Here is a 17,379-nt window from a genome sequence, read left to right on the forward strand (position 1 = left end):
CCCCTTGTTTTGTCTCCAATAGAGTTTGGCGAAGATCTTCAAAGAGGCCGAATGAGTGACCTAATTGTCTGCAATGCAAACCCACGATGCCAAAGTCTACTGTGCATGCATAGGCCTCCGAGAACATGGCACCCGTAAAGTGTTCCCTGGTACCTCTACTGCGCATGCGCAAATCACCAGAAAATGGTCGTGATGGCCATTTTCCCGATGATTTCTGCAACGTACAGTGCAGTATCTATATTTATTTAGGTGCAGAGTGTGTGGTGTGTGGGCCCCTGTGCTCCACACATCTTGCACCCATTATAGATATACCAGTAGAAATGGGCAATGATACACGAGGATGGGTGTTACCTATTGCATATTGGATCAGCCAGGTTTGTTGGCCTAGGTTCAACAGGATGTGAAAGTGAAGAAAGAGAAAATATGCAAAGTTATGTGTGGACTGTATAGAGGGAATGATAGATTATGGAGGTTATGTGGTTAGTTCTGGAATTTGAATAGCTTGTCTGAAGAGATGAGCTTTCAGAAAACATTGGAAGGGTTGGAGACTAGAGGAAAGTCTTATTGTAAATGATAGGCCATTCCACAGAGTGGGTGCAGCCCGAAAAAAGTCCTGTAACCTTGAATGGGAGCAGGTGATCCTGTGGATGAGAGATGCAGATCGTATGCAGAGAGATTGGGCTGGGATATATTTTAAGATGTGAAGAGATGTATGTTGGTGTAGTTTGATTAATAGCATTATGTGTAAGTAAAAGTATTTTCTATTGACAGAGTGGAGCAGCAGACTATGCACGTTTAGCGAGGAAGCTCAGCCTCGCAGCTGCATTCATAATGGATTGTAGTGGTGAGAGTGTTTTGGGGAAGACCAGTAAGGAGACTATTGCAGTAATTTTCATGTAATAGCAATCTTTGGAAATAAAACATGGATATTTTGGTATGTTTTCCATTCTCAATCTCAATGGCTTTAAATACCAATTCAAACCCTTGACATTTGGTTCTGGTCTGGAAGAGCCATCTTGTTTCTTTATAGAAAAGAGGCGACTGGCTCAACCTTTTAACTGTGCCACATTTAGAAGAGGCTGAAATTGCTGTCTATCACATTAGGAATCTTCAGTCTCTGCAGGACAAAAATTAGATTTATCATGGGGGACTTTTTATGCTGACTGTTGATTTCTTTATGGTGAGAGCTCTGGCAGAAGCACTATGCTACACAGAGACGTCTCATCAAATTGGGGCTGTCCCAACAAATTAGGATATTTGGGAGGTATGACCAAACTTTAGCAAATTAATGCATTTCAATATTTGTTTATTTGGCCTTAAGTAGTATTGCTCTATCATTTTTGTCCATCCCTGAATCTCTCTCGCCTTCTTTTTGTTTATATTCATTTTTATTAGTTTTCCACGCATATAGGTTAAGGGGGTACAGAAAAAAAATGAAGGCAAGGTATAGGGATATGCAAATCCCACACAGACAGCAGACTCTTTATTATTTACATCCAGTACTTCCCTAGAATTGTTTTCTGCATTGACCTCAATTATAGCACAGTAAAAATACAGCACAGAATAAGTGTCAGTCTATTTATAACCTATAAATTAATTGGAAAACAGAATGTGTAAATTGAATGGTAAAGCAAAAGAGGCGTTTAATGCAGGGGCGTTTTAAGAGAGGAGGGGGCCCGTGTGCAGTCTCCGCATGGGCCTCCTCCTCTCAGTACGGCGGCTGGCAGCGCACTGAGGGCCTTATTCAGTTTTGGGAATAGAGTGAGAGAGACCATGTAACTGTGAACCAGGACAAACCTTGTTGCATTGCAAGGGGTGCAAATACATACATTTTATTTTGCGTGTAGGGTATACACTGGCTGCTTTTACATGTAGCCCACAAATACTGCACAGCTTTATTTTTACACTGCAATTTAGATGTTTAGAAAATGTAGACATTTTACATCTGCCCCACCTGCAGTGCAGCATGGTTTCACCAAGATAATCAGTTACGTGCTGTTTCTTCTTCAGGGTCCATAGGGTCCACAGGATCTACTTTGGGGTATGTAGTAAAAACGATCCATTGCACCAAATAGCTTCCAGCTTCGAAGCTCCCAGCATGCATCAGTCCTCCTCCATATATACCCCGCCTCCAAACACAGGCATTCAGTTTTTTTGTGTGGTGCGCAGCAAATATCCAGACGCACCTGTTATACAGCGGGACTGCCTAGGCAGTCCCAGGCTCTTTTCTTTTATGATTTACTTAGTTTCTGAACTACCGAGTTTAACAGTACCAGGCGCCGTTAAAGACGTAGGTACTTTGACTCCTACTACCTCCGCCGGTGCGGAAACACCAGTACTGCTATATGCCCCGAGCTTCTCTGCGGGCCTCAGCGTTGCTTAGCTAGCACCTGTGCTGAGGTCCGGACTTCAGGTCAGGCACGGGCATGACCGGTAAGTGTGCGGCAGTCCTGGCATCTGGTGTAGGAGACGCATTGGGTGCGGGTGAAGGCTTCGTGTGACGTGTCCTCACCAGGCACCTTATCGTCTGTCTAATTGTGGGGACGGGTAGTAGACTCACTAGAGAGCACTAGTAAGCGTCTACTACTATGAGGCTAGCCTACCCGTGCCATCACAATTGCAGCTTAGGGGAGATGAGGTGCTCCCTCGGCCACTCCTCCCTAACCCAGACACTACTTGCAGTATGGATTTAAGCATCTGGTTTGCTATATTTGACCACCACGTGGTGAGACGCTCGCAGATCACGTTTGTGTTTGTACTACTGTAGCTGTTGGTCTCAGAGGTTGGTCGGTCTCCATGTATGCCTTTCCTTTGGGTCTGGTATATAGCACTCTCTATCCTACCATTACCCCTGCAGTGCTGGTCAGTTGATTCAGAGTCCATTTGCAATAGCAATTGTGCGAATGTATGCATTGTATGTGACTTTAATGCTAGCTGCTATATTTGTACTGCCTTTTTGTTTCCAAACTGTCAGTTATACCTATTACTGTGTTTCTCCTCATCCCTCTGAGGGTGTGGGGGGTTTCATTGATGAGGGGTCACATTGCATTTATACTGTACACCTTATACCATTTATACAGTTGTCATGTCTAAAGGTGTAGGTGAGAAGGATTATATGCTAGTACTAAGATCATGTGTGTCTTCTTTGGCAGGCCTGTCTGAGCAGGATGTTAACCAGGATGGATTGTGTAGCCTCTGTTTTAAATAGCTACCTGTTCAAGCAGGTACAGCTAGAGCTCCAGCGCTAAAACCACCCGGGTGGTATCATGTTTAGTCACACTTAGTGGACAAAATCGCAGAAGCACGGGCTCCGGCTGTGGTATTTCCCATGCTATGGTGTATTCACAGCAGTTGCATCCTTCTATATATATATTATATGCCCCCCATGAATTCCTGTCTGGTTAATTCTACTGCTCACTCTATTCAGAGTATGCCGCCGTCTATAGCTCCTCAGCAGGCAGATAGACAAGTGGCGGCTAAGCAGGGGCATAAGAGGTTGCCTCATGATGACCTGGACTCCTCTTCAGACTCTGATACTTAGAGTTCTGATCTTACTCAGTAGAAGAAGTCCATCCGTCTCTTGTGGATGTCCCCTCTCTGGTGAGAGCAGTTAGATCTGTTCTTAGGATAGAGGAAGAGGAGGCCCTGCTGACAGCGGCAGAAGTTAGGCGACAGAAGTTGGCTATGGATTATTTTCCTGAGCAACTGATGAATCTTATGTTCGAGGCATGGAGTATTCCTGGGAAGCATTTCCATGCTACAAGGTATATAACATCTTGATACCCATTTGCACTTGGTGAGTGTAACAAATGGGAAGTTCCCCCCTATGATAGATGCTCATGTTACAAAATTGATCAGGAGTACTACATTACCCATTACTGCAGCATCCTCTTTAAAAGAGGTTACAGATTAAAAAAAACTTGACAATCATTTGAAATCAATGTTTTCATTATCTGGAGCTATTACCAGACCAGTTATGACTGTAGCCTGGGTAGCGAAAGCTATGGAAGAATGGATGACATCTCTGGAAGGTACTATGCCTGATGCTACCAGAGAACAGCAGTCTTTTTTTCTATCAGATGCGAGAAGCAGCTGTGTATATGGGGGACAAGGTCATTGATGCAGGTATTTTGACTTCTAGGGTCTCGGCAACTTCGGTTGCAGCTCGAAGATCCCTTTGCCTAAAAACCTTGAAGGCGGATGCAGGATCCAAGAAGGCTCTTGAATCTTTGCCTTTTGCGGGGAAGGTACTGTTTGGACCAGAACTGGGTGACATAATGACTTCTCTGGCAACACCGAAGTCGGCTGATTTGCCATCTACGACTACCGCTAAATTTAGACAGTCGGCAGCTTGGTCCTTTCACCCACAGAGTAGGGCAAAAGGTCAGCCTTCCCATTTCTGTGACTCAACAGGGAAGGGGGTTATTATTAAAATTTATTTTTGATTCAAAAACCAAATTGGTCTATTCGCCCTATCCTGGATCCATGTGCCAAAATTCAGTAGGGAAATTCTATGGTCAATTATGCTGGCGTATCTGCATGTTCAAATTGCACAATCCCACCAAGGGTTTTGGATATTGGCAGTAGAACAGCAACATTACCAATTTCAGACTTTACCATTCAGCCTGGCCACAGCTCCTCGGGTATTTACCAAGATAATGGCAGTCATGACGGCTCATCTCAGACATCAAGGAGTCAGGATACTGCCATATTTGGATGACCTCTTGATATTAGCACAGTTTCAGGAGATGTTACAATGTCATCTCCAGATGACCATTGTCTGCCTACAAGAGCACGGTTGGATAATAATTTGGAAAAAGTCCTCTTTCTCCAACTCAGCAGATGGTGCACTGCTGGACTCTTTAGGTCAGAGGATTCTCTTACCAGAGGACAAGATTGCAGCACTACAGTCTCGTGTGCGCAGTCTACTCGACAAACAAAGTGTCGGTTCACCTGGCAATGCAGGTGCTGGGCTCCATGGTATCCACATTTGCTATTGGTGGTGTATGCCCAGTTCCACTCCAGGTCCCTCAGCAATGGATTCTGTCTCATTGGGATGGTCAGTATGATCGGATAAAGTCTCAGATGATCCTCATCTCACCACAGGTTCGGCTCTCCCTCGCTTGGTGGCTGGAGATGACTCATCTAGACAAGGGTAGTCCATTATGGGTCCCAGATTGGGTACTCCTCACCACGCATGCAAGTCTAAGAGGATGGGGAGTGGTGACATGGCATCACACCTTTCAAGGAAGGTGGACGACACAGGAAAGTCACCTACCGATAAATATCTTAGAGCTTCGTGCAGTGCACAAAGCACTCAGTCTGGCACAGGATTTTCTTCACGGCAGGCCTGTTCAGATTCTGTCCAGCAACATGACCACAGTTTGCCTACATCAGCCATCAGGGAGGCACACGAAGTCCGGCAGCCATGAGGGAAGTGGCGAACATACTGCTGTGGGCAAAAAGCCATATTCCAGCAATCTCTACAATATTCATCCCCGGAGTCCTCAACTGGGAAGCCTACTTCCTAAGTCATCGGGGCATACACGCCGGAGAATGGGCTCTTCATCCGGACGTCTTTCAACTCCTGGTGGACAGGTGGGGACTACCAGATGTAGACAGCATGGCGTCACGCCACAACCACAAGGTCCCCAGGTATGGCTCCACAATGAGGGACTCCTCAGCCACCTTTGTGGATGCTCTGGCGGTGAGCTGGAACTTCAGGTTGGTGTACCTATTTCCTCCGATATCCCTCCTCCCAAGAGGAGTCAGAAAGTTCAAACAGGAAGGTGGCAGGTTAATATTACCAGCTCCTGTCTGGCCCAGGAGACATTAGTTCACTGATCTCACATGCCTATCCATAGACAAGCCACTTCCACTGCTCTATGACTGGATTTGCTAGTGCAGGATCCTGCCTATATCCGTATTTACCTCAGCTGGCTTTGATGGCGTGGCTATTGAGCCTTCAGTCTTAAAGGCCAAGGGTTTCTCTGCTTCTGGGATCCAGACGATGATGAGGGCAAGGAAGCCTGCTTCAGCCCGCATTTATCACAGAATTTGGCATTCATATTTTCGTTGGTGTTCCCAAACAAAGGTTTTCAAGGTTTCAAGAGTACTTGCTTTTCTACAGGCTGGGTTAGACTTAGGTCTGCGCCTGGCTACATTGAGGGTTCAGGTTTCTGCTTTGTCAGTTTTGTTCCAGCGCAGAATTGGAAGATGTAGGAACATTTTTACAGGGGGTCCTATGACTGCAACCTCTGTTTGTCCCTCTGGTGGCACCATGGGATTTATCCTTGGTTCTCAGGGTGCTGCAAGCTCCACCCTTTGAACCCTTGGATAAGGTGGTCTTAAGATGGTTAACAGTGAAGACACTTTTTCTCCTCGCTATCTCATCAGCTGGTAGAGTTTGACTTGGCAGCACTGTCATGTCCCTCTCCATATTTGATTATTCACCAAATAGAGCTGTCCTTCGTACTAAGGCGGGTTACCTTCCGAATGTAGTATCCCATTTCCACATAAATGAGGAAATTGTAGTTCCAGCTTTTCAGTCTTCAAACCTGTCTAGAGTTGAGGCTTCCTTGGATGTGGTTCGAGCCCTTCGTATCTATGTGGATCGTACCAGCTCCATCGGGAAATCAGATTCGCTCTTGTGTTATATGGGTTTCACAAATGAGGATGGCCAGTGAACAAACAGACTTTGGCTCGCTGGCTGCATACGACTATTGCTCAAGTCTATATACATGCTGATCTCCCTGTTCCTAACACGGTAATAGCACATTCTACTCAGTCTGTTGGACCATCGTGGGCAGTTAGACATGGCGCCTCAGCCGAACAGCTGTGCAAGGCAGCCACTTGGTCTTCAATCCATACCTTTATCAAATTCTATGCTTCCTTTGGGCGGCAGATTCTCCTCTCTGCTCAGGAGCATCCCCACCGTTAAGGGAACTGCTTTAGGACGTCCCCAAGGTAGATTCTGTGAAGCCTATGGACCCTGAAAAAGAAAATCAGAGTTATGGTATAACCTTAGATAACTCTTTTTTCTTTGAGGTCCATAGGGTCCACAGAGCACCCATCCTGATACACCTGGCTTCAGTTGGGATCTGTTCTTTGCTTTTTTGTATCACTGATTCCCTCTTCGTAATTTGAGAGTGTTTCTTGGTACATTGTACTTCCTTCTCCATGTTCCGTCTCTTGCCATTAGGCTTGTTTACAAACTGAATGCCTGTGGCTGGAGGCGGAGTATATAGGGAGGAGGACCAGTGAATGCTGGGAGCTTCAAAGCTGTAGCTTCTTGGTGCAATGGATCTCTCCAACTATGTACCCCCCAAGGTAGATTCTGTGGATCTTATGAACTTCAAAGAAAAAGTTATCTAAGGTATGTTATACCATTAACTCTAATTATATACATCTACGATACATTTCCAGAACATGCTCTTATGGCACACAAAATGCTATAAAATCTTTAATTCATTTACTTATTTTACATGTTACATGTTGACTATTGCTATAAGGGCAGCACAGATGGTGTAATGATTAGCAGTACTGCCTCGCAACACTTAGGTTGTGTGTTTTATTCCCACTACGGCCCTAACTGTGTTTGTATATTCTCCCTGTGCTTGCGTGGGTTTCCTCCAGGTTTCCTCCCACAATTCAAAAATATACTGGTAGGTTAATTGGCTCCAAACAAAAATTAACCCTAGTGTTTAAGTGTGTGGTAGGGAATATTGATTGTAAGCTCCACTGGGGCAGGGACTGATGTGAATGGACAAATATTCTATGTAAAGCGCTGCAAAATATGTGTGCATTATATAAATAACTGGTAAAAAATAATAAATAAATAATTTTCTTATTGATCTTCCCCTAACCAGAATTTCAAACCTAGGGGTAAATTTACTAAAGTGAGAGTTTTTAGCAGAGAGATTTCCCACAGCAACCAATTAGATTCTAGCTATTATCTTCTAAAAGGTGCTAGTTAAATGTTAAGCAGAATCTGATTGGTTGCTATGGGCAACATCGCTTCTAAAACTAATTTCTAAAATCTCTCACTTTAGTAAATTTACTACCTATAGTCTTTTTTTTTAACTTAAAACAGGACTAGTGTGGCACTCCAACTGTTTGAAACTACACATCCAAACATGCCCTGCCATTGTCTTGCTGTTAGGGCATGGTTAAAATGTGGCAGGACATTGTGGGATGTCTAGTTGGACATGCCATTGTGGGATGTCAGCAGCTGGAGTGCCACCGGTTGCCCACCCCTGACTTTAAACATTATTCTACTGTTAATAAGTATACTTAGTTAGTCCCTATATCAGTTTTCTATATTTTAATTTATACAATATACATTTGTTTTGCTCGTATCCAAATCCTTAACATATGTCCAATAAAAGGTAACATTTTTGAAAAACATTTTATTAGAAAATAACACGTACAGTAAAATTAATTTTTATGTTCTTTTCAGCCTTTTGGCAAATCAGTGCCAGGTTGTAAACCCAGCATAAATCCCCTGAACAGCAATACATTTATATTGTTAAAATAAAACTAAACAAAATTGCACCTTTCACTTATTTTAAAATATAATATGTCTCAACTCAACACCTCTCATCCATGCAAGATCTGCATCTTTTGTTTTTGATGATACTGTATGTTTGTACTATTTGGTGGTGGTATGCAGAGTGAATAGTAACACCAGCAGAATTCCAGATACACTAAATAGACCACATATTAGGTTTTTTGAAATCAAGTGACACAAAGTAGCAGCATGAGTTGATTTATATCAACTCATGCAGCTACTTTGTGTCACTCGATTTCAAGTTCATATACTGTCGATGTATCTAATAGCCACTTGCACAACATAAATTCATCTGAATGATATGTGGCTATTCCAATGCTTTTTGTATCACTAGATGTCCTGATGATATTTATTTATTTTATTTATTAACAGTTTCTTATATAGCGCAGCATATTCCGTAAGCATTAATAGAACAAATCTGGGTAATAACAGACAGATATATATAGGTAGGAAGACCTTGCTCGCAAGCTTACAATCTATAGGGATATGTAAGACTGTGTGAGTGTGTGTATTTTATATATATATATATATATATATATATATGTGTATATATATATAATCATGTAAAATATATGAATCATTTATCTATAGAATTGACAGGTTCTTGCAAGCACAGTAGTTGTTTGTTTATATTCCTTGTAAGGTTGCTACTGCAGACAAAATTCCTATACAGTATATCCCTAGAACATTCTCTTTAGTACCTTTTATATCTGACAGTTTTTGTAGTTAGCTTGGCTGTGTTAGCATCTATGGGGTCATTCCATGGTAACTCACGTTACAAAGTAACATAGAAAAGAATTAGCAATTCCTATATACAGTTTTTTAAAGCATGACTTGTTTAACATTTTCTCAGTTAATAAAATAAATTTCACATAAATTCCTATTGCTGTTGATAGCCATACAAATAACTTGCTATGTCACTTTGTAATGTGAGTTACCATGAAATGACAATAATGCTACTACCAGAAAATCTAATTCAGGTGTTAAGTTCAGTAGCATTACCATTGCAATCTCTTTGTTATTGAATGGGACTCCTACTGCTGGACATAATTTTATCAATGTAGTCACTCATACTTGTGCATTTATTCAGCTTGGTGGTATACTATATATATGCCTCAGACCAATTCTTATCATCAGACCCCCATCCTCATATTCTTGCACTGGACCATTATGTAATACTAGCTGTTGCCTGCGGCTTCACCCACGAAGATATCACTTTTGTCAACAATATTTTTATTTGAGGCATTCTAGCTATATTGCTTTGCATAAGGGCCCTGCTTCGGAAGTGGCCCATGTGATTAGCAGCACTATACAGACTGGTGGCAGCAGAAACTTTACCCAGTACTCACACCAATGTATGTCACTGTGTGCCCTGTGCACAGACTAGCCTGTTCAAGTGAACATAGGCCCAAACCACCTCCTCCACACCCTTACCGGCCGCATGCATGGTGCACATTAATGATGTCAATAAATTTGATTTGGTTATTGGCCAGCTTTAACTTGACAGATTGAGATGATACAAAGTGCAGATTATTAAGAGAGGCGTTTCCAATACAAAATTATGCAGTTTTCATGAAAATCAGTTCAGTAGTTTTTGCACAGACAGACACAACATTCTTATTATATTAGTATAGATGTAGCTCTATTTTCATTTTCCTATAGATTGCAAATTAACCAGCTAAGCCTTCACACTTTTTTTTTAATATCCTGCATTGTTTTATTAAGTCTTTTTCCCAATTGGAAGCCATTGCAGAATAAGATGGCTTAATAAGCAAATGCTAATAAATAATAAAATAGAGTAGTTTATTTAAAAACAGAATCTATATAGCTTATGTATCATGATTCTAAAAATGTATTATGGTCATATTTACTTGGTTTACAGAGTGAAACTTACAAATGCTATTAATTGATTTTGCTCAAAATGTGCTCCACCTGACTCCTCAGTAGTGATAACTCTAAACTCACATCATTCCAATCATCTTTATTCTTCTACAAATAATTATGTATTATGAGCCTGATACAGGAGCAAATACAGCGATAAGGTAGAATTTTCTTTTACCTGAACAAACCATGTTGTAATGCAAAGGTTGCAAATGTTTTTGTTTTATTTTTCCCCACAAGAAATGGAAAATACTGCCTTGCTTGCATGTAGCACACATTGGGCAGCTTAATTTAACTCAGTTAGAGTTGATTTACAATGCTCTACCACCTAAGGTAATGCAGAGGAATATCATTAGTTAGTTTTTATTTAATGTGTTTGTTACAAATAATTTGCTGTCAATGTCTAAAACCTGGCATAATTATCAGTGCTTTCATAGTATACACACGTTCTTTTTACTTTCTTGCTGGGATTTTAGGCCCTCATTCAGAGCCGTACGCTCTGAGCAGAGCGCACGCTCTGAATGAGGGCCGCCCTCCATAAAAATGGAGCGTCCTCCTGGACGCTCGTATAGCTGTGGGTCACCACCCACAGCCTATACGAGCGTGCAGTTTGATGGCCGCGATGGTCGTGACCATCGCGACCATAGAAACTGCGAGCCGGAGCCTGCGGTTGAGGTTTTCAACCGCAAGGCCCGGAGTGATTTTGGCTCTATCAGAGCCAAAATCACTCCCACTGACATCACTAGTGATGTCAGTGGGCCGGCTTCTGATGGTAGGCGTTCCCTTAGGAACGCCCCCGTCAGGGAGGCACGCCCCCGGCACGCCCACCAAAGGGGGCCTGCTGTCAATCAACATCGACAGCACGCCCCCTTTGATCAGACACAACAAGCGAAGGACTTTCCTTCGCTCGTCGCGTCTGGCGCATGCGCACGACGGAGCTCCCTCCTTCGTGCGCATGCTCAGTGCAGAACATCGACCCACTTGCGAGCGGACAGCCGCTTGCGAGTGGGTCTGAATCAGGCCCTTAGATCAATTGTATCTGAACAAAAAACAAACACATGCTACAGATTTCACAAGGCAGAATTGCAGTGGTTACTTAACGCTTTTCTTCAAGTACCACTAACATATCATATTTTGTGAATGTCTTCAAACGTGCACAGGTGAGTTTATCTATGTTGCTGGGTCAGTGATTATCCCACTTGCTTCTACAGACAGAATTCCTCAAAACATGACCTGTTGGGGATACTTGAGGGTTGAAGTTGAGAACCACTGCTCTATTGTAACTTAAATCTAATTAAACAGAGGCTTTTAGAAAGATAGCCAGATAGTCATCTTAGGGAGAAATTTACTAAATGTGGTGAATCGTGCAGCCAATCCAGAGCAGTCCCTGAACATTGAGAAATGAGATCACTCCTGCTTGGTTGCATGTCTATTCATTTGTTTTATTTGCTTAGGAAATAACTTTCACTTCTGTTTAGGAATACTTGGCCTTATTTGTGGTGGTCTCGTAATGCTATTGCCAGAGACAATGGGCATTTCCTTGCCAGAAACTATTGAAGATGTTGAGAATCTTGCAAGGTAAACACATTAAATGTCTATTTGGGATAATAAATGTTATCTGCAAAGCAGATTAGAGAATTACTCCCTTACAATGAAAACATGACAAGAAATGTGATTTTAGTTAATACACTTAAGGTATATATATCATGGAGTCCTCCACCCTCTTTATCTATGCCTGAAACATGCAAATTATAGCACTGGTCTGACACTGTTCATATGTATCTAAATGAGCACAGCTGTGTTATGCCTGGGCACTGCCCTGTTGGTAAGCTTATGTGGCACTCTCTTGTGAAATAAGGAAAATACTTTACATTAGTGGGCAGATACAGCTTGTTGAATTTGATGAATATGGAGGCAACCAAATCTCTTATATATGCTCATCCCCTGACTGGACTATTGCAACTATTACACCCTGGCCTTTCTCTAACTCACCATTCCATTCTTAATATAACATCATTGCTGCTGCTCACCTCATCTCCCTGTCTTGCCAGTGATCAACCTCTTTGTCAGCTCTTAGACTGGCTCTCCTTAAGAATTCAGTTTTAGCTCCTCACCATCACTTTCAAAGCACTCAATCACTATTCCCCTCCAGTGGTGTCATTATTGGGGTGCAGGCCGCACCGGATGTCACCATCAGAGGGGTTGACACCGAAATGCAAGCTCTTCCTCAGTGACAGCAGCCGGATGTTGCAGTGTGACATTCTTTGGCAGCACTCGGCTCCTGTCACAGAGGAAGAGCCGACCATGCAGGAACTAGTCTCTGGGGCAGCCCAGCATCACCGGGGAAGCTGGGCATGCCCCGAAGGTACTTCCCATGAGGCCATGCCCCTTTTGATAGGCCGTGCAACCCTTTTTTGGATGAGGGATACAGAGTGCACCATGTGTTACCAGACCCAGTGACACCTCTTTTCCCCTCTTACACTTCTGAAATTATGTCACACCAAAAATATATAAAAGAGAGAGAGGGCTATTTAAGGGTGCACACACTCTAATATCCTCAATTATTAATACAAAGTTTACTGTGTATACATTAAAAGGTAGAATATAAGTATAGCAACTCTACTATCAATAAAAATCTAATTTAATACAAATAATATAAAAACCGTGTTCGTATCCCTCAGAATGGGTGTTTTCCGACCATACCTCTTTATCTCCATTCACATTCTCTGTTGTCCTCGCCGCACATCCTCTGACTGTTGCCACTTCTCCTTGCTAATTGCCTCCTCCCACTCTTATACACCAAATAGCTGGGCTTCAAACACACCCTGTAATCACACCTGTTCATCAGTGCCTACCAGCCCTCCTCACAGCCTTAACTACTGCCCTCTGTCCTCCCTTTTCACCTATTCCCAGTTAACTGCCTTACTGTATTTACCCTCACTCCATAGACTTTAAGCTCTCCTGTCTGTCTGCTCTCGCAGGGCACTGGGTCAGTGACTACTATTATTTTCTGTCAAACGTGTATAGACATCTCACTCTTTGAGATAATATTTTGTATGAACAAACAAGGTCCAAAGCCAGATTTTAAAGCTCCTATCCATGAAAATTACCTACTTTTTCAATATTGATCAACTGCCCAATGAAACTTCTCTTGCCTTATATATTACATGTAATTATCACTATCTATTCTTATTCTCTGGGCTCCTTAATTTAATATTTATTGAAGATAAAAATGTAAGCCACCTAAAAGGCATTATTGTCATGGTCAGAAAACATGTTATGGTAGGGATTGTAGTATAGGAAGTTCTGTTCTCTCTGTACAGTACATGATGAACTTAACTGTTCCTGTTAAATAGTCAAGTGTCCCTGGAACTTATAATATTGGCAACAATGTGTTTTATAGAGAATCATTAGCATGTGTAGGGCCCAATCACTAATTTAAGATATATTTAATTCATGCCCAGGACAGTGTCAACTCTGGATATATTCTTGGGTACTGCAGGTACTAACAAGATTTGGATGTATTTCTTAGAATACCCTCCATTCAGAAACCAGCCACTTACGGCACATGCAGATACAGTACCTACAAATGTTGAATACAGTTTGTATAACTTTATAAAAGGAGATTATAGTCTTTCTGATACACATTCTTCCATAATTGCATCTGGAAAATTGTCTGTGTATTCTTTTCAGTGTATGGAGTGTGCTGTGACCAGGGGTTAAAGTGGGCAGGAACGGGGTGGAATTGAGTTCCGTCACCTTTAATGCTAGGTGGAACCACCTCCACCAAGTCCCTGCACAGAAGTCCCACAGACAGAGAGACACTTTTTAAGTGATCACAGAAACAATATATAGTTGCTACAGTGCGCTACTACGTAGCAGCTGGTAGGGGATTGTCAATCCCTAATAATAGAAACAATAATAATATAGTAAAACCAGCACTAGTCAATTAACATAAAGACAATGTAACTATATATATACAAATGAATGTGTCAGAAATTTTTTGTTTTATTAAACCTTTAAAAAGACATTATTAAAAGCTTGTAGAAGTAAAAAATTCAATTGAATCTAAACATCCTATGGGTAATTAATGTCTCTCCTATATGTGGATGGTATTAGGACTGGCTCCCAAACTGACTGAATATCTGAACACAGCGATAATTACCAATTGATGGATTGAAGTGATAACAGTCCTCTTAGCATGTCCTGTGCAAATTCCTGGGGCTGTATATTAGTCCACTTGTGGTTGCTGGTCCAAAGTCCAAGATGGAAGCTTATTTAGTTGTCCAAAAAATGATGTTTTCCTAAGGAGAGTCCAAAATGTCCTGAAGTCCTTAACGGCCTCACAGGTGTTGGTAGGTGAAATCTGGTTGTCTGCTTAACGCGTTTCGCTGGATCAATAGCCTCCAGCTTTATCAGAAGCATAGTGCAGTAGAGCTAAAGGAGCTCTTTTATACTCTGTAAATTACAGGAATCTACAACACCTGTTGATGATCATTGTCTGACACATCCGTTTTTCATAAATAATAATATTAAAGATTAGAGGAGACAATCTTACCTGAAAGAGGTATATAATACATGTACACTCATACCATTATTCTTTATATTTTTCATTTTATTATATTAAAAATTCTTATATTTCCTGATCATGTGATCATACTACGATCACATGGTAATAACAGACCAATCCTGGGCTTTGTTTATCCGTATCCAGGTAACCTAGCCCCGAGTGTAATGATGGTCTCCACATGACTACAGAGCTCCGATCACGTGACATCACGCGACCACAGAGCTCCGATCATGTGATTTTACTTGCCACGTGATACGTGACGTTGTCCATCATCATAGGTTACTTCATTACCTGGCAACCACGATGTTTATATAACGTATCAATACCCGCTAATTTTAAGGAATCATATTAGTTTTTATTGATATTTCTTAATGATTAGGAACATTAGTTATTTTATATATGTGCAATTTATATCCTGGATGCGGAAATTCAATAGCCACAACATTTGTATATAGATCGATCTCAGTATAATTTTCCACCTCATATTGTTTCTAAAAACGGTCCACAACTTGTATAGCATAAATCATTGTGTATTATTTTTACTTTTACAGACACACTATTCTAATTGGATATGAATATCTAGAGTCCAAACAATAATAGTCTCTTTGTCTTTACTAATAGGTAAATTACTCATCTTTTTCCGCATATGTAAATATTTTGGCATATGACGAACACACATATATACACATGTATATATATATATATATATATATATATATATATACATGTATATATATATATATATATATATATATATATATGTATATATATGTCTCCATTAGCATAAAAACCTCAGATCACATTTTTCATTATTTTGTATTTTAAGTGGATATACTACTTCATTGTTCCAGTAACTAATATAAAGGGATAATCTAAATACATAAACAAAACAGATATGATATGTATTACACAATATAGCATATTAATATCAATTATTTAAGCCTTAGGGTTTATAGATGTATGTGTAAACATATTAAACATAATTATATATCATACCCAGTACGATATATACAAAGAGGAAGAAGGGGTGGGAGAAAAAAGAAAAAAGAACCTAAAAAGGTTCTAGTTGAAGGAATGCACCATCCAAAAAATGTTTATAATCTATCCTCAAAAATATTAACAGAGGCAGAATTGTCTCTTTTAAGTCAGGGTTTAAAATTTTCACCGACCTGTGAGCCAAATATTTTTGACCTATGTGTAGATTTAAATAGGTATGTTAGAACTTTGTGCAGAAAAAGATTCTTTGCGAATAAAAACCTGACTACACATGATTTAAATTCGGTACCCATTGTGTTAGACAAGAATGATGATCATATATTGCACTCACTGGAGGAGTTATGGAAGGAAAACAATACACTAGATGTGTCTACACCAGGATCTGGTGAAAAATGTAAAAGAATATATGATACTAATCAAGAGCCAAATATGTTTAAAACAAAATCTGAATTTTTCCCTGTTAGTGCTAAAAGCAATAATATTGAAGCTTTTTATCGAGTGACAATGTTAGATTTTAAGAACTTATGTACTAGTAATAGGAATAAAAGTAAATATAATAGTAATTTGTCGAGGAAGGAAAAGAGAGCTTTGAAAATTCTCACTCATGATACCTCTGTGATCATTAAAGAGGGGGATAAGGGAGGTGCCCTGGTAGTGATTATATCAATGAGGTACACTCCCAATTACTAGATAATAATTTCTATAGGGTCTTGGATAAGGATCCTACTGCAGAATATCTAGCATTTCTTAAAGTCAATTTGGATTTGGCAGTTTCAACAGGTGTCATATCCAGTATATATGTGTGTTCGTCATATGCCAAAATATTTACATATGCGGAAAAAGATGAGTAATTTACCTATTAGTAAAGACAAAGAGACTATTATTGTTTGGACTCTAGATATTCATATCCAATTAGAATAGTGGCCGCCCCCCCCAAAAAACGCCCTGATTCAGAGCGAGCGCTCTTTCAGAGCATCCGTCTCTGAATCAGGCCCAAAGTCATGTGCATTTAGTTCTTTACTTCTTCCTTGTTCAGTCCACAACTCTTGTCTCAGCAAAGCTCCATTATGTCTGATAGGATGAGCTGCTGCTCCCCTTTTGACCATGTTAGATACACTCAGAAACACTGCTGCACTATTCAGGATGGAGAGTAGTGTCCTTGATATTGTCTTGCTCCTCTTTCTTTTGGTAGATGGTGATCCTGTGCACACCCGGACCACCACATAGAGGACCTCATTCAGAGTCGGTCGTTGCGGCCGCACAGTCGTACGCCACCGATGTTCCCTAAACTGCGCATGCGTAAAGTTCGCAATGCGCGTGCGCAAAATAGCTGCTACGATCAGAAATTTCTCTCTCCTTGAAC

General features: G+C 41.0%; 1 protein-coding gene across 1 annotated transcript in view; it reads left to right on the forward strand.

Annotated features, from left to right (window-relative positions):
* Nucleotides 1-17,379, forward strand: part of LOC148543160 (solute carrier family 22 member 3-like) — a 397,488-nt gene that overhangs the window by 366,900 nt on the left and 13,209 nt on the right. Inside the window, exon 10 of the mRNA XM_088451782.1 lies at nt 11,929-12,028. Coding sequence (XP_088307908.1) covers nt 11,929-12,028 — 100 coding nt within the window. The remainder of the gene's footprint in view (nt 1-11,928; nt 12,029-17,379) is intronic.

The sequence above is a fragment of the Taudactylus pleione genome, unplaced genomic scaffold, assembly GCF_031769625.1.
Source record: "Taudactylus pleione unplaced genomic scaffold, aTauple2 ptg000006l, whole genome shotgun sequence".
Taxonomy (NCBI): domain Eukaryota; kingdom Metazoa; phylum Chordata; class Amphibia; order Anura; family Myobatrachidae; genus Taudactylus; species Taudactylus pleione.